Consider the following 21271-nt stretch of genomic DNA (forward strand, 5'->3'; position numbering starts at 1 on the left):
TTAAAATGCTAACAACACTGAATTTGTATAAAAGGTGTACAGGTGTTCTTTGTACTATTTTATTTTTGCAACTTTGTAAATTTAAAATATTTTCCATAAAAGGTTTTAAAATTTAAAAATGGAATGTAGTGAGCTTTTTTAAATCTCCTAAACTCAGTTTTCCTTCTATCTTCAGATAGTCTTAAAATGAAAACACCCTGATACTTACTGATCCTTATAGAGCCATCTTTTCTGCCTTCTGCCTGACATCTCCATGGGAGAGCAAAAAAACTACCTGGCATTGTAACTTTTTCTTCTCCTGGTTACTCTCCCTCTATTTCCTATTTCTTTGGAAACTTTCCCTCACTCAAGCACTTTTGCTCTGGGAACAGTGAGATGTTACTTCTCATTAAGCATGGACTTTGCAACCAGTCAGAACAGAGCTACAAATGCACTGGTCCTTCTACATCGTGGCAGTGTTGAAGTTCCAAGAAAAATCTGGAGTGAAGATAGAGATATGGGACTCACAGACTTTTAGGTAATTAAACTGAGAACACTCAGCACAAGGACGTTAGTGTGAAGGGGAAAAAAATGGGCCAAGGATACAATGGTGGGGGATGTGAATATTTACTGGTACAAAGTGTTTTCGAAGAGAAACAGAAATATAACGATAAGCACATGGTGTCATAGAAGCCAAGAGAATAAAGAGGTGGGGAATGCCCGTGAATGTGGCCTGCGGGGGCTCACTGAAATGAAAACTGAGCTCTTATAAGGGAAGCTGGTTACTGAAGCCTTTGCAAAGATGTCAGAAGCAGAAATCAGATTACAAGTGGCTAAGGAGTGAAATGGGAGAAAGAGCAGTGTGTGTGCTCAGAATACGAGGAGGAAGAGCAGAGTAGTAAACTCTACTCTAGCATGGGGGCGCCTGGGGGGGCTCAGTCCGTTAAGCGTCCCGACTCTTGATTTCAGCTCAGGTCGTGATACCGTTCTTGGGATTGAGCCCCGCATCAGGCTCCATGCTGACAGTGTGGAGCCTATTTGGGACTCTCTCCCTCTCTATCCCTCCCCCACTCACTTTCTCTCTCTTAAAGTAAATAAAAACATTAAAAAAAACCTCTTAAGTACACAGGATTCTCATCATGCTGTTGTCAAATGGCACAGAGGGGCTAGGTAAATGCCCCCAGCTAAGTGAGGGGCTGAGCAGGAATGTGACCCCCCGCCCCGGCCCCCCCCATGTTTAGCCCTCCACTGGCGTATAAGAGACAAGAGCTGCAAATGTGCAATCTCCGAACTGGGACTGACATACTCCCAGAGATTCTCAAAGACTTCACGAGGGGACACAGATGAATATTTTGCAAAAGAATCTATTTCCAGAAGTTCAACTTCCATAGGTTCTCTTTCCTAAAATTCATCTGCCTAAAAACATGCTTGTGGTTAAGGAGTCCTGCCGGCTTCCCTTTCTCACATCCCTTCTTGGTTGCCATCTGTCTCCTTTACAAGGATGCCTTTTACCCAGCCTTCTATGGTGCATTTCCCCACAGTACGGAAAAATAGATGTCCTCGGGCAGCAGAGAGGGGGTCTAAACTACCGGTGTCTTCAATCAAGGCATAAATCAGACACAGGGCTTTGGAGCTTCCCGGTCTTATGCAAGTTTCTGGTAAGGTCATGACATCAGAAATAATGGCATTATGTTTGTTGGAACTAATGGTCATGGCATTAGAACTAGGGTACCTGCAGGGCCCCTGGGTGGCTCAGTCGGTTAAGCGTCCGACTTTGGCTCAGGTCATGATCTCGTGGTTCATGAGTTCAAGCCCCACATCTATGGTGACAGCTCAGAGCCTGGAGCCTGCTTCAGATTCTGTGTCTCCCTCTCTCTCTGCCCCTTCCCGGCTCACGCTCTGTCTCTCAAAAATAAACAAACATTAAAAAAAAAAAAAAAAAAAAAAAAGAAAAGAAATAGGGTACCTGGGCCTTGATAGGAATGACAATTTTCACTGAGAAATTGTGCCTCTTTCATTCTCCAACCAGTGTAAACAATGCATGTTCCCTAAGGCAGAGTCTTGTTACACGAAGCAAAGAGATCATCAGAAAGAAATACTACAGCCCTCGGTGTCTTACCTCACCCTTGTGGCACTCTCATAGCTGGGTGCCATGCCTAATCCAGCCACCTATCGTCCATTTTAGAAGAATTCTAAAGCAGATGGTTGTCATGGGGATGCATATCCTGTTCATTTATTTATTTTTAAATTTTTTTTCTTTATTTATTCTTGAGAGAAAGACAGGGTGTGAGCCGGGGAGGAGCATAGAGAGAGGGAGAGACAGAATCTGAAGCAGGCTCCAGGCTCTGAGCTGTCAGCACAGAGCCCGACGTGGGGCTCGAACTCACAAACTGCGAGATCATGACCTGAGCCGAAGTCGGACGCTCAACCGACTGAGCCACCCAGGCGCCCCATCATGTTCATTTAAATTCAAAAACCAAGTCAAATGCTTTGTGACCGAGAGTCACAGGATTAGATGATTTACTATGGACCTACTAGAACTGCTTTAGCAATCAGGTAACATGGCAGACATTTTCCATAAACTGAATGAGCTATATCTGCAGCTCCAAGGTTCTGGCAAAAATATACTTAAAATATGTGATGTGATACAATTTTTAAATAAAATCCTTTATTGGCAAAAGTACACACAAATGAACAATATTTCAATTTTCTCAATTATTTCTAAATATAGCCAGTTAAACAAAGTACTCCTAAGTAAAAGACTAACATGTAGGGGCACCTGGGTGGCTCAGTCGGTTAAGCGTCCAACTTTGGCTCAGGTCATGACGTCATAGTTCATGGGTTTGAGCCCCGTGTCCAGCTCTGTGCTGACAGCTCAGAGCCTGGAGTCTGCTTCGGATTCTGTGTCTCCCTCCCTCTCTGCCCTTCCCCTTCTTGAGCTCTCCCTCAAAAGTAAATAAACATTAAAAAAAAATAGGGGTGCCTGGGTGGCTCAGTTGGTTAAGCGTATGACTCTTGATTTCAGCTCAGATCATAATCTCATGAGTTCGTGAGATCAAGCCCCATCTCAGGCTCTGTACTGATAGAACACATTCTCTCCCTCTCTGTCTGCCCCTCCCCACTTGTGCTCGCTCTCTCTCTCTCTCTCTCTCAAAATAAATAAGCTTTAAAAAAATAAAGATCAGAACTGAGGCGACACCCTGCTTAATTCTATCAACAGAAATATTCATCCAAGGACATATAAGCTAATTTAAGAAGAATAGTTCTGGGGCGCCTGGGTGGTGCAGTCGGTTAAGCATCCGACTTCAGCCAGGTCACGATCTCGTGGTCCGTGAGTTCGAGCCCCGCGTCGGGCCCTGGGCTGATGGCTCAGAGCCTGGAGCCTGTTTCCGATTCTGTGTCTCCCTCTCTCTCTGCCCCTCCCCGTTCATGTTTTGTCTCTCTCTGTCCCAAAAATAAATAAACGTTGAAAAAAAAAATTAAAAAAAAAAAAGAATAGTTCTATCATTTCATTAAAAGATGCATTTCCAAACTTTAAAAAAATGTGTTGGGTAGTGTGATATATTAGCTAAATATATGTAATACGAATGTATGTAGTTTGTGATATAGTTTGCTTTGATCAACTGTACTATTAGTAACTATAATCTGTAAAAAATATTAACATTTGAAGACTTAACAAAGGAAACTATTGGTATCTTTTTTTTTTTAATTTTTTTTTAAATGTTTATTTATTTTTTGAGACAGAGAGAGACAGAGCATGAACAGGGGAGGAGCAGAGAGAGAGAAGGAGACACAGAATCCCAAGCAGCCTCCAGGCCCCGAGCTGTCAGCACAGAGCCCGACTCGGGGCTCGAACTCACGGACCATGAGATCATGACCTGAGCCGAAGTCGGACGCTTAACCGACTGAGCCACCCAGGCACCCCTATCAGTCTCTTTTAAAATTCACTTTATATGCAAATTTTTGCTGCAGATAAATGACAGTGTGATCCATAAGAGATTTTCAAGGAGACAGTCATAATCATTAGGGTAAAATTCTATGAGGAAAAATATACCAGAAATTAGATCTCTGCAACCCCTTGAACTTAAGATGACACGCTTTAGATAACTTCCACATGAGAGGCGTGCAGAGTTTTTCCAAATGAGACACAAGGAAAGTCTGCAGACCGCTGCACCAGCCTACAGCACAGGTGCGCAGCGTGGCCAGTGGGAAGGGGAGACAGGTGAGGGCAGGGCAGGAGACCAAGGTGGCCCTCAGCTGAGGAAGAGGAAGTGATCAGAGAGAAGAGGGGGGGAGCCCAGGGCACCGGGTTCTGAGGAGGGAACAGGCAGAGAGGCCACCTTTCAAGCTACCCTCAAAGTGAGAGAAGTTTAAAAAATAAAATCCTCTGATACTATTCATACTCATTCTGAACGATGACGTCACCACTTAGCAACTCTCTCCACTCTCCCTATTTCCTGTGTCAGAATTTCCTTTGGAAGAAAAAAATTGTTTTTATTATGAAATATGATTAATGCTTTAACTTCTAAAATGTGTAGAGTGGTCAAATTATTTTAATCAGTAAAATACTCCTTTATTTTAGGTTTAAAACAACTTTAACTTGGACGGGTGTCCAAGCAGCCAGAAACAGAACTTGTTCTGTACATGAAGAACTAAGCTTCAGATGTGAGAGATGCTGAGGGGCAGAGGACCAAGCACCTGCAATATAGGCTCTCACTTAACACGGACCACAACCCTACAAGGGAAGTAGGCTTTATCCTCTCTGTTCTACAGATGCGGACACTAAAGCTCGCAGGTTAAGGAACTTATCATTAGGCCACTACCCAGCATCAGGCTCCAAACCAAGTCTGGCTATAAGGGGAAGCTCCCGGCTTTCCTCCCAGCTTGAGGTGGCTTTGGAATTAGAGACTCCACTCTGTTTAATTATTTAGTGTTAACGTTTACTTTCGCATGGTCTAATTCTTTGAAAAAATGAAGCCTGTAGAATAGAAACACAAACTGGGAGTCTAAGAACATTTCAGCCCTTTATTATAACGGGGTAAGAACAGCGTAACCAAACACAGTAACTACGAGATGTCCGTCAACAGCTACTGGTTTCCAACATGTCCCTGAAATGTATTTGAGTCCTATTTCTAAGATCAGATATAAACCTATCTGGACTGAAAAGAAAAAAAGCCAGGATACACACAGTCATAGCAAGGATAAAAACTAGTGAAGAAATGAGAAGTATGTGTCTTGGCTGTGAATAGCTGAAAATTTAACTTTCAAAGTGCAACATGGTTTTCAGCGGTTTATGTACCGATACCATATTCTGTTTACTAAATTCTGGAACTCTGGGAACCAAACTGCAACCCAACTAGCTGGATGATTCCATGACTCAACGGCCCACACCACGCTGTCTCCTTAATCCACTGAAGTCATTAGGAGGAAAGAGCACACTCACCTGATAAGCACGTCATCAGGCCCAGGGCAAGCATGGCCCCAGCCAACACCGTCAGACGGTTATAGCGCATGGCCATGATGGCGGCTATGAAAAATGTCTTATCACCCAGCTCAGATACAATGATAACTGATATGGCAGCGACAAATGCATGGATAAATCCCAAATTTGTCTGGGTAGCTGGATCTTCTTTATTGGAATGAACCGGGGCAGCTGGTGTAAATCCTTTCTGAAATAAAAAAAAATATATATATATATGTATGTATCAGCTACTTCTTGAAAAAAATCATTACTTAAAATTGTTTTATTTTTGAATGCGAATTAAGGTTTTTTCTGGCCATTAGACTTATTTCCTGCCTAAGCACTGTGAAAGCCATTTTTTAAAAAAATTTTTTAATGTTGGGGCGCCTAGGTGGCTCAATCGGTTGAGCGTCCGACTTCAGCTCGGGTCATGATCTCACGGTCTGTGAGTTCGAACCTCGCGTCCAGCTCTGTGCTGACAGCTCAGAGCCTGGAGACTGCTTCGGATTCTCTGTCTCCCTCTCTCTCTGACTTTCCCCCGTTCATGCTCTGTCTCTGTCTCAAAAATAAATAAACACTGAAAAAAATTTTTACTTATTTTTGAGAGAGAGCAAGAGACAGAGTATGAACAAGGGAGGGACAGAGAGAAAGGAGACACAGAATCCAAAGCAGGCTCCAGGTTCTGAGCCTGATGCGGGGCTTCAACTCACAAACCAGGAGCTCATGACCTGGGCTGCAGTCAGATGCTTGACTGACGTTGCCACCCAGGTGCCCCACTCTGAAAGCCATTTGTAATGACCAAAACCTCTAGCTGATGGATGCCACAATGCAGATCCAAGTACAAGTCTACAAAATAATTTTTTTAAAAAAAGAGTAGAGACCAGCTATAGCCCCATACTAAAACTACCTTATTTTCTAAGTATTTGTGATTTGAGATTTAGTTCTCAGCTATGTCTCATTCAAATTTTTACTTGTAACTTGAGTGGAAGAGCCAGGTATGTTTATCAAGCATTCAGGTAACGGAAAGCTGAGAGAAATTCCGTTAACACTTTAGAGGACAAAGTAGGTTCCAGAAAGCTCTCAACAGACTAGAGCAAGAAATGGCTCCAGCTAAGATGAGGTTTAATATAACTGGATATAAAAATATATAACTTATTCAACACCAAAAAACCCCCAATAATTTGATTAAAAATGGGCAGAGGACCCGAACAGGTATTTTTTCCAAAGACATCCAGATGGCCAAGAGACACATGAAAAGATGCACCACAACACTCGTCAGGAAAAGGTAAATCAAAACCGTAATGAGGTATCACCTTAATCTGTCAGAATGGCTAGAATAAAAAAGACAAGAAATAACAAGTGTTGGTGAGGGTGCAGAGAAATGGGAATGAACCCTCATGTGCCTGGTGGGAATGCAAACTGGTACAGCCACTGTGGAAAACAGAATGGAGGCTCCTCAAGAAATTAAAAATAGAATTACCCTAAGACCCAGTAATTCCACTACTGGGTATTCACCCAAAGAAAACAAAAACACTAATTTGAAAAGATATATGCACTCCTATGTTCACTGCAGCATGACTGACAATAGTCAAGACAGGGAGGCAGCCTGTGTCCATCAACAGATGGATGAATAAACATGGGGTACACACACACAGTGGAATATTACTCGGCCATAAAAAAAGATGAGATCTTGTCATGTGCAGCAACACGGATGGACCTAGAGGGTATTAGTCTAAGTGAAATAAGGGAAAGACAAACACATGTGGAAGACCAAAACAAATGGATAAACAAACAAAAACCATGAACAGAGTCATAATTACAGAGAACTGATGCCTGCCAGGGAGTTGGAGGTAGGGGGGTGGGCAAAATGGAGTGAATAAGTCACGGGAACAAAAGGTACAGCACAGGGACTACAGCCATGGTACTATGGTAGCCATGCATGGTGACAGATGGCAGCTACACCTGTGAGGTAGCAAAACACAGTTGTTGAGTCCCTGTGCTGTGCACCTGAGACGAATATAACTGTGTCCACCTCACTTCAATAAAAAAATTAAAAACTATTAAAAAAATAGACATAGATAGCTGTATATACGGATGGTCCTAGGCTAAAGTCTAAAAATATCCTAGAAGATGTAATGTGGTCTAATAAAAAAGATAAACCGAAGTCTTGGTCAGCATTAATAAAGTCATTTTAAGCTGAAAACGTGACCAAGTTCAAACAAGCAACAGGCACTTCAAGTACTTGAAATAGTGGCAAATCCATTATTCTGTGCTGCTCAGTTCTTACCGAAGTTTTGTATGGCTCTGGGGCAGCACCATGAAGAAAGCACTGCCCCCCCGAAGATCATCCCAGACAGAAGAGGCTCTAAAACCAGGGACTGGCAAGCTACCGTGGGGCCAAGTCCAGCCTGTGTCATCTAAGAGTGTTTTTTATATTTCCAAGGGGTTACAAAAAATAAAAACAAAGAGGGACGGAAGGAGGAGGGCTGGAAGAAGGAAAGGAAAATTATGCAACAGAGACCTTAAGTAGCTTCAAAACCTAAAGTATTATCTGGGCCATTAAAAAAAGTTTGCCAACTCAGGCTCCAAAACAATCAAATGAGGGATTAGGAAGGACTGGGGGCCTCTGTTCCAATAACCGCAAAAGTCTCTGTGTATTTACTCTGTATGATCGCCAAGAGGTAGAACTAAAAAGTCCCGGGGGGGGGGGGGGTGCCTGGGTGGCTCAGTAGGTTGAGCGCCCGACTTCGGCTCAGGCCACAATCTCAGTCTGTGAGTTCGAGCCCTGCGTGGGGCTCTGTGCTGACAGCTCAGAGCCTGGAGCCTGCTTCGGATTCTGTGTCTCCCTCTCTCTCTGCCCCTCCCCCACTCATGCTCTGTCTCTCAAAAATGAATAAATGTTTAAAAAAAAAAAAAAGTCCCAGGGGACCAGGGGAGGGCGGCACCCGGGTGGCTCAGTCATTTAAGCCTCTGACTCTTGATTTTGGCTCAGGGTTCATGAGTTTGAGGCCCACATTGGGATTCTCTATGTGTGTATGTGTCTGTCTTTCTCTCTCTCCCTCCCCCTCCCCTACGCACATGCGCACTCTCTCTAAATAAATAAATAAAACTTAAACGTCACAGGTAGCAGGTTTGGTGGCAGGTTTTAGCTTAACACAGGGAAAAGATTTCTACCCCCAGAGAGCCACCTGAAGCCGAGCTGGGCTGCTAGAGAAGGTAGGAAATTCCCTGCTCAAGGTCAGCATTCCAGGGAAGAGAAGGACCACTTACAGGAAAATTCTCAGTGTGCGTGTCATTCCTCAACTAACAACGTAAACTTGTCCCATTCCACAGAGAAGATCAGCAAGATTTAAGCATTTATGAGACTACAACTTTGAGCTACAAACTGGGGAAATTTAACATTTTAGAAAATATTTGGTATTAGGATTAAATCAAGGACAGCCTTGGAAGTCGGCTCTTGAATAAGTACCATTCACAGAAATTCTGGCCTTCTCTCCATTACCATTTTAGTTCCATCTATGCTCATGTTTCTTTAAAAATGAGCTTCCTTTCTCTTCAAATACTCTACAGTCATTAAGCATCAAAAAATATATATATAAGCATTGCAACTTGGCTCTCATTAATGCAACCATTCTCTCTGATACACCTTTTGTATGAAGAAACGTCTCTGTAAAGTATGTATCATCCGAAATCCAAGAAAATGTTTAGGAATAAATATACGTTGTTTATGATCAATTAGGTCCAAGCTCAAACAGAAAAACAAGACAGTGACCAAAACTACATGTTTTTATGGCTTTATAACTCCCTGCTATAAAACCTTGGCCACATTACTTCGCCTCTCTGTTGCTCTGTGAAAAATGAAGACGACAAAATAAAATTTGCCTCCTGAGTATGACAACAGAAAACAAAAAACTACATACTCTTAAAAACTTGCTATATACAGAACACAAGAAACTCAACTTGCAGCTTGGATATCCAAAAAGATAAGTGTGAAACCGCCAACCACGGTGAAAAGAATGTAAAACCAAAGTATCAGGGTATTATGGAGGTCAATTTTTAAAACTTAAAGTGCTAATAACAGGGTCAGAAAATTATCAGCTACCATGCGTTTGCTGTCAAATGCCTAAGTGCTTACTGTGTGCAAGGAGCACATCCTTTTTCTAACTCACCGTCTGGGTGACTTGTAATGGTTCAACATGTGGCTGTGCTATCAAAATGCCTGGGTCCACAGCCAAGGCATTATCAGTCGACCTTGGGCCGGGAGGTCTGCCTCCCTGTGACCCAAGCCCCACTGTAAGATGAGGGGTACCTACATTTACAGACTTGCTGTGAAGACGGAGTGAGTAACACATAAAGCTGCTAGGATGATGCCTAGGACACAGCAAGGGCTCAGCTACAGTTATCTCAGCACACCACAACACAACCAGTTTAATCTCTGTAAAACTAGGTTCATCGTGTTACCTCACTGTTTTAAGAATGAGCCTTACGGTCCATATGGAAGGATAAATAAGCCAGAGGAGCTTATTTATTAATAGCTTATTTATTAATATTATTAATAATATTATTAATAGTATTAATAGAAAATACTGCAAGCCACATAATTTAAATTTTCTGGTAGCCACATTTTAAAAAGTAAAAACAGATAAAACTTTTTTTTTTTTTTTTAAGTTTCTACTTCTTTATTTGAGAGAGAGAGATAGAGCACAAGCGGGGGATGGACAAAGAGAGAGGGAGAGAGAATCCCAAGCAGGCTCCACGCCGTCAGCATAGAGCCCGATGTGGACCTCAATCTCAAGAACCATGAGATCATGACCTGGGCCAAAACCAAGAGTCGGATGCTTAACCAACTGAGCGAGCCACCTAGGCGCTCCCAAATAAAATTATTTTTAACAGTATTTCCAATACATCCAAGATACTACTCTGGAAGCACAGCATTCTTTTTAGTTTTATTTCCACACTAAGTCTTCAAACACTGTTGTCCGTCTACTTGCCACACCCATCTCACACACATCTCAATGTGAACCAGCCACGTTTCAAGTGCGTAAGAACCGCCATGGCTCATGGCTCTGGTTCTGGGCAGTGCAACACAAGAGCACGTGAAGGTTTTGGTAACCACAAGCCTTCAACGATGTAGCCCTACTGCCCCTCCTACCCCCTTTTCATTATTCATCTTGATTCCTCAAGATCCAACTTACACAGAACCTCATGAGAAAGGCCTAACCCAACAACTCCAGCCCCTAATGATCCTGTTCCCCTCAAGTAAAAGTGAATGCATACTGTGGACAATGTGTCATGGCAGGCATATGACTGAAACAAAGTTTAAGATAGGAACACTCAGGGAGTTAATCTTTTTGTATTAGAAGCATGTATAAATATAATGTTATAATTTGTAATAATAAAAGACAAAATAACACAATGTCCATCAATAGGGAATTGGTTAAATAAATGGTAGCTTATTAGAATACTATATTCTAAAATATAAGTGAAGAATCAGGATCTTTTATATATATTAATAAGGAAAAATCAGTAAGATATTTTTAAGTTGGAAAAAAGCATGCATTATGTATACAGTCATCATATGTATGTCTGTGGAGGGGCACAGAGGTAGGTAGGTATATACAGCATGTATACAGTTGTTATCGCATGCCAAATCTCAGCAAACAGTTACCAGTGGGTGTTTACAGGGAAGAAACCAGGATGACTAGAATAGGGGTCGACCAACTTGTTCTTAAAGGGCCAAATATTTAATCTCCTGGACCACAAAGCCTTTGTGATAACTACCCAATCAGATGCTGTAGCAACAACAGCCATGGATAATACTTTAACGAATGGGCATGGCTCTGTTCCAATAAAAAAACTTTATTTACAAGACAAGGAGCCTGTGGTAAACTGCAGTTTGCAGAGCCCTGAACCAGAACACCAGAGGAGGAGACATACTGTTTCACTCTACATACTTCTGTACCTTTTGAGTTTTTATTTTTTTAACCATGCACATAATTACAAACACCTGTTGTGCACCACTTCAAAAACATCTCTTGACCCAATCTCTTACCCCCCTTATAGAGAACCAGTTCCTTGAAGGCTGCAACTGGCTTCAGGCAGGTCCAACCAGAAAAGTAAGAGCTCTGTACTTATTCACTACCCGGAAGTATGGAGAAGTTAACACCTGTGGGGCAACCTTTGACCAGTGGGGGAAGTCGGCCCTGAAATTCATTTCATAAGCCTCCTTCAAATTCTCAGCAGGATTCAATACGAGCCACTCACGGAGTGATTACCTTGAAAATACATTGGGGTGCATGCACTTACCTCATTCCCAGGACTGACCATTTGAAAGAATGCAGGCATGTTCTGAGAACAGGGAGTAAACCATCAGATGAATGGCTGGGGTAAGATAAGAAAGATAAGTTGAGCCCAGACTGAAAATCCTGTGTGTTCAGACTGGCCCAGAGGCAAGCAAGAAGCCCTTAAAAGTTTGAGTAGATGTCACAAATATGATTAAGGCATTATGACTAACAGATCAGGGCAGAAAGTAGAGAATGGTAGCCACTGGACCAATTCATGAGGAGGTCAGCTGCATAAGATCAATGTTGAAGACAAGTTAGGGAAGGGAAAATTCTGCACCTGAAGGACAGGGAAAACATCAACATAACTTTAAATGGAGTGGTGGGCGGGAATTAAAGATGATGGTAAGGTTTTCTGCTGGGTTTACTGGGAGAAATATTTGTATTCCTACAAAGCATGTGGGACAGAGGAATAAAAATAAGGGGTTTGGTTTCAGACACATTCAACGTGAGGTGGTAAAAAGCATTTCAAATGAAGGTTTCCAAGAGGCCGTCAGAACCAGGATTCCTGATTTGAAGCCAGCACAGCCTCAAGGTAAGTGTCTGGCTGCTGGCAGCCTAAATTGATCAGCTAGAGCCCTGCAGGCAGAGATTTCCAAAGCAGAGGGAGATTAGATTAAGTGGAAACAATGAGACTTAGAGAATGTCTATACTTAGGGAAGGAGGAGGAGGAAGAAACAAAAGAACAACAAAACTGTCTTAGATATTTATAGAGCAGGCAGGCAAGCACCACAGATGGTCCAGTTGGGGGCAGTCACCATTCGCTGAGCGACTAACTAGATGCCTAGTATTTTCATTGTTTTTCTTGATACTCAGAAACCTAAGAACTATTATCCCAAATGAACATAAGACAGAAACTTATGAAGATCCAAGTTATACAGCCGAAATGGGGTAGGACTCTCAAAGAGGAGGGTTAACAGTGCGAAATGACCCCTGGGGGAGGCAGGTCGGTAGGCTTTAGGTATTCTTCAAAAACAGTTCCAATGAAAAGACAGCGACCAAAGTTGGATAAGGAAAGACTAAAGCAAAGTGAAGAAGCCGCTAAATCCCTAGTTAGAAATTTGGTCTGTAAAACTGAGGAGGAGAAACCAACACAAGCAAGTAGTTAAATTAACAGCCTTGTTTCCCCTTTACCAAATAGGAAAAAGCTGCGGCCATGTGTGAGCACACAGGAAGGAGCCGAGGAAAGGGAGAGAATAAAGGTACTGAGGAAGGAAAGTACCGGAAGTCAGAAGAGAACAGGCACATGGACACAGAGCAGAGGCATGGAACGGATGACAGTCTTGTCCCATACGTGGAGAGAGGCAGAAAGTGTGCGCACAGAAGCACTTATGTCGGCGTTACAGGAGGGTTCCATGCAGGGACTGCATTCTGGTATCCACTATCCAGTTACGACATTAGAACAAAGCAAGAAATGAAGCACCAGTGTTTTCCTTGGTAGAGAAACCACTATTTCAGTATTTTAATTTGGGTTTGAGATGCAAATGATTTACATCTTGAGAGCAGAGTCAACACCTCATAATTGAAAAAAAAATTGCTGAATAAAACTCATCTTTACTCAAAATTAGTTCCAAATGAAAAAACTGGGGCAGGGGGGGTGGGGAAGAGGAGTTCCCTCATTTAAAAAGTATTCTTTTATGCTTTCCTGATCTTCAAGAGAAGAAAATGACAATGAAAACAGGAATTCCTACTGAGTCCTACAGTTCAAATGAACACGTGAGGGCGAGAACATGAAAGCTTGATGGGAATCTCCAGCTACACGTGACAAAACCAGAGAAGAGAGGAAGACGCTTCCTGTGAAACCAAATCTAGGCAGCTACCCAGAAAGAGACCGATCTAGCAAGAACACAAAAATAAAATCGTTCAACAAAAGTTGTCACACAACAGGTGAAATTATTTGGAGATACAGAAGTCTAAAGGAAAATGCTTAGAATGGGCTCAGAACTGTCTCCTTGCCATTATTTTATTGTATCAGTCAGAAAAGCCTTTTCCAGAAAGTAGAAAAACGTGCACAAAAATATACATGCAACTTAAACAAGATACCACGGGAGAGAGCCAAAGCATAAGAGACTCTTAAAAACTGAGAACAAACTGAGGGTTGATGGGGGTGGGAGGGAGGGGGAGGGTGGGTGATGGGTACTGAAGAGAGGGCATCTTTTGGGATGAGCACTGGGTGTTGTATGGAGACCAATTTGACAATAAATTTCATATACTCAAAAAAAAAAGAATTAGATAAAAAATAAATAAACACAAACAAGATACCACGGATAAACCTGGTTTTAAGAGATTGTATTAAAAAAGGATAAAATTATATTATAAATTTTCACTGTCATGTAAGTTATTTTTATTTGTGAATGTTAGGTTTGTTTATTATTACTATTATTTTTATTTATTTTTTTTTTTTTTTGAGAAAGAGATGGGAAGAGGGACGGAGAGAGAGGGAGAGAATCTCAAGCAGGCTCCAAACTCTGCATGGAGCCCGCCACCGGGCTCAATCCCACGACCCTAGGATCATGACCTAAGCTGAAATCAAGAGTTGGATGCTCAATTGAATGAGCCACCCAGGCGCCCTTATTTTTTAATATTTTATTTTTAATGTTATTTTTAATTCATATTTATATGAATTTATAAATACATTTTTAAAAATTTTTTTTAAATTTATTTCTGAGAGAGATACAGAGAGAGAACACAGGGGAGGGGCAGAGAGAGAGAGAGAGAGAGAGAGAGAGAGAGATTCTCAAGCAGGTTCTGCACGCTCAGTGCAGAGCCCAATGTGGGGCTCAAACTCGTGAACTGTGAGATCATGACCTAAGCCAAAACCAAGAGTCAGACACTTAACTGACTGAGCCACCCAGGCACCCCATAAATACATTTTTTAAGTTTATTGGTTTTGAGAGAGAAAGAGCACATGCAAGCAAGGGAGTGCAGAGAGGGAGAGAGAATCCCAAGCAGGCTCCACGCTGCTAGCACAAAGCTTGACATGGGGCTTGATCTCATGAATTGTGAGATCATGACCTGAGCCAAAATTAAGAGTCAGATGCTTAAGCAACTGAGCAACCCAGGCACCCCAATACATTTTGTTTTAATGAGTTTAACAACATTATTTTTATACATGTTACTGTTTGGTAATATATTTATAAATTTAGATTTGAAATGTATTAAATGTATTTAGTTTCACTGATTTTTTTAAACGAATCGCTTTGATGGATAGAATACCACCAAATAAATTCATTAACATAATTATCACTTCATTTTGACACAGCAATCAAGAGTAGGACTAGAGTCACCTGACAGCCTCTAGCTTCGCTGTAAAGAGGCTAGAAGTGGGAGGTTGGGCTGGATGGAGCAGAAGTGCAACTTCATGAAAATGGGAAAAAGTTTAAAATATTGCACGGAAGGCCTTCTGACAGTTCAAAGATAAGAAATGCCAAGAAACAGGGGCACCTGGGTGGCTCAGGTGGTTAAGTGTCTGACTTTGGCTCAGGTCACGATCTCACAGTCCGTGGGTTCGAGCCCCGTGCTGTCAGTTCAGAGCCTAGAGCCTGCTTTGGATTCCATGTCTCCCCCTCTCTCTGTCCCTCCCCACTCACACTCTGTCTGTCTCTAAAAAAACGAATAAGTGTTAAAAAAAAAAAAAATTTAACAAATGCCAAGAAACAGTAAAGCAGAAATATAATAAGAATTTGTACTGGGTGAGGTAATAGGCTTTTGTGGCTTTATCAACAGTGCTCTGCAACCAGAGCAGCTCTTTGGACTTCCAGAATACGCAGCAAATTATAAACTGCCTGACCTCCCTAAACTAAAGGGACTTAATGCTTCTTGTATTACATGCTCTGTCCAGGGAAAGAATAAGAAAAACCGGAGTAAGTCACTAGAAGCATAAACTGCATAAAGGAAAGGACTCAAAGTAGTCAACAACTACTCTTTCCATGGCTTTGTAAACTGAGGTTTATTCGTAACTAGGAGTAGAGAGTGAACCTTTTTACCTGGTTATAGAAAAAAAAAAAAAATACCCAATGTAGAAAGCCCTATCAGAAGTTCAGCCATCTTGCTTCAAAGCACCCTGGGAGATATAACTATGTTATTACATCTCACACCTGAATGCCTACCAACAAAGGAGAGATTTTCCCCCCCCTCCATTTTCAGACGTCCACTCTCACACAGTGGCATGAAAAAAGTAAATTTAAATATCCTACCTTTTTAAAAGATCTACTGGATGTAACTACAAAGCAAATGGTTGAAACTTTCAGATATCCAGCAATGCTCGGCCCTTGCTTATATGGTTATTAGACTGAACCCTGACCACATCTTACCTCTACCAACTGGACAACAAAAGCAAATGATACTTATATTAAGTAGTTCAGAAAACATGACAGAAAAATCTCTTCTAACATGCTGTAGTACTGTAGAGAAAAAAATTCTGAGCCATATCAAAGTTAGATGAAAATATAATTAAAACAAGATCATTAGATTCTACCATACAATAGAGAGTTTAGAATAAATTCCTATCTTAAAAGAACCACCGAGAAAACAGTTGACTCTTGAACAGTGTGGGGTTAGGGGTGCTGAGCCACTATACAAAAACTCAACTGCCCAAAAACTCAACCACTAATAGCCTACTGTTGACAGAAAGGCTTACTGATAACATAAACTGATATCAATTAACACATATTTTGTATGTTGTATGTATTAAATACTGTGTTCTTATAACAAAGCCAGAGAAAAGAAAATGTTAAAATCATAACAGAGAACATTCATAGTATTGTATGGAAAAAAAAATCCATGTATAAGTGGACCCGTGCACTTCAAACCCATTGTTCAAGGGTCAACTTTAAAGACAAAAATCTTATTAGATTGTGCCTGCCCCTTCCCTTCACATCTTCAGTTTTAAAGACAAGCATCCTTAAGACCACTTAATACAATCATTGCATACTGCTGCCTTTATTTTACAAGTCTGGATTTTCCCTGTCTAAAAGGGTATTATTTTTTTTATTAAAAATTTTTTTAATATTTATTTGTTGAGAGAAAGAGAGACAGAGCGTGAGCGGCGGAGAGGCAGAAAGAGAGAGGGAGACACAGAATCGAAGCAGGGTCCAAGCTCTGAGCTGTCAGCACAGAGCCCGATGCGGGTCTCAAACCCACAAACCAAGATCATGACCTGAACCAGTCAGACGTTTAACCTACTGAGCCACCAGGCGCCTAAACGGGTATTATTAATAGCCACACCTACCACTATTTCTATCTCAAAAATCACTATAGGACTAGAGCTCTGATGAAAAGGCCTGGAAAGTTACATTCAAAATCTCTCTAAGTTACTTCACCCAAACTAGTCTTGTTTGAAAGCAGTAAGTTAATGACAGATGAGGATTTTAAAAGACAGAAAGTTAAATGATAAACACTAAGAATACATTTCATGAATCAGCATTTCAGTTCAAGTTCAGAAGTGGAAAAGGTGAGCAGGGTCAGCTGAGCCCAGGGGTAACAGGCAAGAGAGAAATCACGTTTAAACTGGAAGTTATGGGGAAGTCTTCACAGACAGTAGATGTCTGCGGGTTCCTGAAAGGTGGGAAAGGTTCTGACCAGTGGGCTCCAGGCTCACTGAAGCCTTTTTTAGGGAGACTGTCATCTGGGAGACTAGCCCTGGAGCACAAGGCGCGTCTCAGGTTAGAGTGGTTTGAGTATTGCATATGAGCAAGGGTGCCGTGGCTAAAAAAGACTGGGCGCCATCTCAGGGAGAAACCTCAACATCCTGCATTAGAGGATGGACTGAAGTCAGTATGCGGGGACAATTCACTGAGGATTTCTGAGAAGCAAAACAGAATTCAGTTTTAGAAAGATTAGTTGGGCGGCGACGAGCCGAATGTAGCCTGGGAGGCTGAGCGCCAAACCTCTCCTACCAGAAGAGACCACAGAGGCCTCAATTTAGGAGTCCAAATTGGAAATGAGGAGAAAGCTTCCCCGATACAGGGAAGACATTTAAAATTGCCGCCGAGGTTCTGGACACAAGTGACTAAGTGATTCTATTAACATACATTAAAGTCGTTAATAAGGCCAAACGACAGGGTTCTTTCTGGTATGCTTATGAATTTAGTTTTGGCATCCCGTACGCTGCAGCACTCTGTACTGTCAAAGACGGCTTATTCCTCTGCGTTCCTGAGGGTTACTTCCTGCAAGCCAGAGCACGTTTTTAAAAAGTGAGAGTCACTCTTCATAATCCATATATATTTGGCAAAAACCACAGGTCACACAAAGCTGAATTTGGGTAAGCAGCTGGGGATGAGCGTTTTCAACAATGAAATGGCCGATGTTCTCATCCTCAGGGAATACGAAAAGCCTCCCACTGTCCTCTGTTACAAACTTTCTACCCGGAACGAGTACTTGCAGCTCTTTAGGGCACATCTGATCATCAAGACGCCCTTTCCTCAGCAGCATCCCGATGCTCCCGGACTGGAGGTTTACAGCGGGCTCCTTGCTGGGCGCTCCCATCCCCTCCCCCATAAGGAGCCGGGCGAGGCCGGCCCGACCCGGGAAGAAGGGCCCTCCGCCGCCTCCACCCCAAGGAGCCGGGGCGGGCTCCCCTCCCCCCGCCGGCAGCCGGGGCCGGGCGCGGCGCTCCCGGCGGCCGCGAGCCTGGTACCCGGTGCACCGGCTCCGCAGCCGGCCCGGCCCGTCCTGCTCACCTCGGCCCGGGCAGGCTCGGGGCCCTGCACGGCCGCCGGCTGCGGCTGCAGCTGCTGGGCGGGCGCCGGCGGTTCCTTGTTCCGAAGGCTAAGGTCTTCGTCCGGGACAGCGCGGACGCCGGCCGGGGCCCACAGCAGCGCTAGCAGCAGAAGCAGAAGCAGCCGGGGCGCCGATGCGCGGCCACTCCCCCGGGCCGCCGCCGCCATCCCGCTGGCCGAGGCGGCCACGCACGGGCGCCACAGGAGGAAGTGCGGGCGACGGGAAGCCTCGACTCCGAGCCGCCCCGGCAGTGCGTCCCTCTCGCCTCGCCGCCCCAGCTTAGCGAGAAGCCGACACCATGCGGTAAGAGGCAAGGGCGGGCGAGAGGCTTAGCGCAGGCCGGCGTCGCAGCCGCCGGCTCGATCCTCCCCCTTTCCGGCAGCGGCCACAAGACTCCTCCAACTGTCTCGTTGCGGGCCAGCCCAATTCCTCCGGGCCCCGCCCCTGCCCGTGACGGCCTCCCATTGGCCGGGCGTCCGCCTCGGCGTCGTGACGTCCCCAGGCAGGTTGAGGTGCGGCTCGCGCCCTCCTCCCATTGGACCCAGCGCTCCTGGGAGGTACCCGGCACCGGGTGACGTTCCTCTCCTCGCATCTTCCCGCGCCCCGCGCGGGGTCCTCCTCCCCCGAGGCTGCCCACCAGCCCAGGGCCCCACGGCTCATTGCTTCTGCTCCCACCCGAGTCTTCTGCCCTAATATCCGGGCCGGCCTACGCTTCTCTTAGCCTTTCCTAGATGTCAAATTAGTTGGAGCGCCCTGGTTACGTGGCACTCGCTGCGGGAACCGCCACACCTAGCCCAGTTCCACACTCCTCACTATTCTCGGTGCCGGCCTCCAACGTGCAGCTTTCTATAGAGGACGGTGGTCTTACAGGGTCAAATGCGATCGTTTCAAACAAACCTCTGAAATGGGACTTCAGAATTAACAAAATCCTCAAGACTTGTTTTAGATATTATTTGTTTGCCTAGAATCATCCCCAGACCAGAAATATTTAAAGCCTTTCCATTTTGGATGTTTTGTGGTGTACCTATCTTAGACTGGCCTCTTAACTTGGTTGGCTTTTGACATTGGGTGTTTAGGCGCGGGAAAGAGTGGAAAACGGGAAAGGATGGTTGTTGGTTGGGCTTGAAAGTAGTTTTACATCTTATACAGACAAAGTTGAGCTGCTTAGTTATCAGAAGTGTGACTAAGAGCGTGCTAACCATGTACCAAGCAATATTCTAAATACATATATGTCCACGTATTAAACCTGTACTTTGTGAAGAGCTACAGAACAGTATCTATGAAATGTGGGAACAAGAAATGAATCTACCAAAACAATCCGTGGCAAAGTGGGCAAACCTACTTTGAGTTCACTAACACCACATTATGTCGAGAGTTAGTAAAGCTTTTGTCCATGCTGTTCTTCCTGTCTGTAGTTAACTTCCTCCATTCTATCACTGTAAACGCCTACTCATACTTCTAAAACCTGTTCAGGCCTGACCTCTCAGAAGTCTTCCTCCAACACCTCCTCTTACAGAATTCATTACCCCTGGCTTCATGCTACTGTAGCTCATACATGCTTCTCTTGTGTGACCAGGATGCCTCCTACACAGTTTGGGGTACAAACGTTGTGCCTCCCCGTTCATCCCTAGAGTGCAAATGCTTGAGCCCTCATAAACCAGTAATAGAAATCCCAGAAGTCCAAACTATCCTACCTCCAGAAGCCTCTCCTTTACAAATTCAGGATTTTCTGTGCTTAAGAGGTGCCCGAAAGGGAGTCTAGTGACTCAGTCTAATGGCCCAGGCAGAAGGGTAAATGTGGCCAAACTGGCCATGTGTCCCTGATGCCTGGAAGGTACTTGGCTTATTTTCCGGGATGGGCCACCCACACACTCCAGAGCTCTCTAACAGGAAGTGCTCCTAGCCAAATTCCCAGTTAGATGATGCAGTGAGGATTAATGGATTACAGCTATAAGATGCCTAGGCAGTAGCTTCTGCATGTGAGGTGGCTCAGGAGCAAGGCAGCAAAGCTGTTTAACACAAGTAAACAGTAACGCATGGGGTGCCTGGGTGGCGCAGTCGGTTAAGTCCGACTTCAGCCAGGTCACGATCTCGCGGTCCGTGAGTTCGAGCCCCGCGTCAGGCTCTGGGCTGATGGCTCGGAGCCTGGAGCCTGTTTCAGATTCTGTGTCTCCCTCTCTCTCTGCCCCTCCCCCGTTCATGCTCTGTCTCTCTCTGTCCCAAAAATAAATAAATAAACGTTGAAAAAAAAATTAAAAAAAAAAAAAACAGTAACGCATTGTCACCATGGGGGAACCTGAATAGCAGGGTCAGTGCAGTGTCAAAATCTGGGCCCGAGTAGGGCCTTTCCAGCCTGTCTCCGTGTCACCTCCATCCCGTGGACCTCAGGCTCTGCCACTTTAGGCCCCTGGTGTAGATTCCAAAGTAATGAGCTCTTTGCACCATCAAGAGGGCTACTCAGGACCCTGGCTTCACCACTCTGAGGATTTAGAGCCGTCCGTGTTCTAACCTCACTAGTGACTATCTCCCATTAAAAAAAAAAAAAAAAAAGATTAAAATCACAGGCGATTTCCTGATTTCTTGACAAACAATGGGAGCTACTTACTCCAATGAGGATGGAGGGACTCCACAATTCCAAGTTGTTTCTTCTGTCTCAGCCTACACAGATTTAGTCTCACTACAGTGTATCACTGGCAGGCACCCTCCTGGTTAAGAAACCCTACCACACATGCATTACACTGGATTTTAATGTTTGTTTTTTTTTTAATTC

General features: G+C 43.8%; 1 protein-coding gene and 1 long non-coding RNA gene across 3 annotated transcripts in view; one reads left to right on the plus strand and one right to left on the minus strand.

Annotated features, from left to right (window-relative positions):
* TMEM165 (transmembrane protein 165) overlaps positions 1-18880 on the minus strand; it is a 35221-nt gene extending 16341 nt beyond the window's left edge. The window contains exons 1-2 of one of the 2 annotated variants that reach the window (XM_003985371.6): positions 18462-18878; positions 5423-5648 (exon numbers count right to left, since the gene is read on the minus strand). In XM_003985371.6, the coding sequence (XP_003985420.1) occupies positions 5423-5648; positions 18462-18668 (433 nt within the window). In that variant the 5' untranslated portion in view covers positions 18669-18878. Of the gene's footprint in view, positions 1-5422; positions 5649-18461 lie in introns of both variants that reach the window. The other variant, XR_002741878.2, reaches the window with a different exon arrangement.
* On the plus strand, positions 11819-13653 carry LOC105260519. Its single transcript, XR_002156334.3, has 3 exons — positions 11819-12316; positions 12923-13218; positions 13439-13653. It is a non-coding gene; the product is annotated as an uncharacterized LOC105260519 (long non-coding RNA).
* Positions 18881-21271: the final 2391 nt, after the last annotated feature.

Source organism: Felis catus, chromosome B1, assembly GCF_018350175.1.
Source record: "Felis catus isolate Fca126 chromosome B1, F.catus_Fca126_mat1.0, whole genome shotgun sequence".
NCBI classification, from domain to species: Eukaryota; Metazoa; Chordata; class Mammalia; order Carnivora; family Felidae; genus Felis; species Felis catus.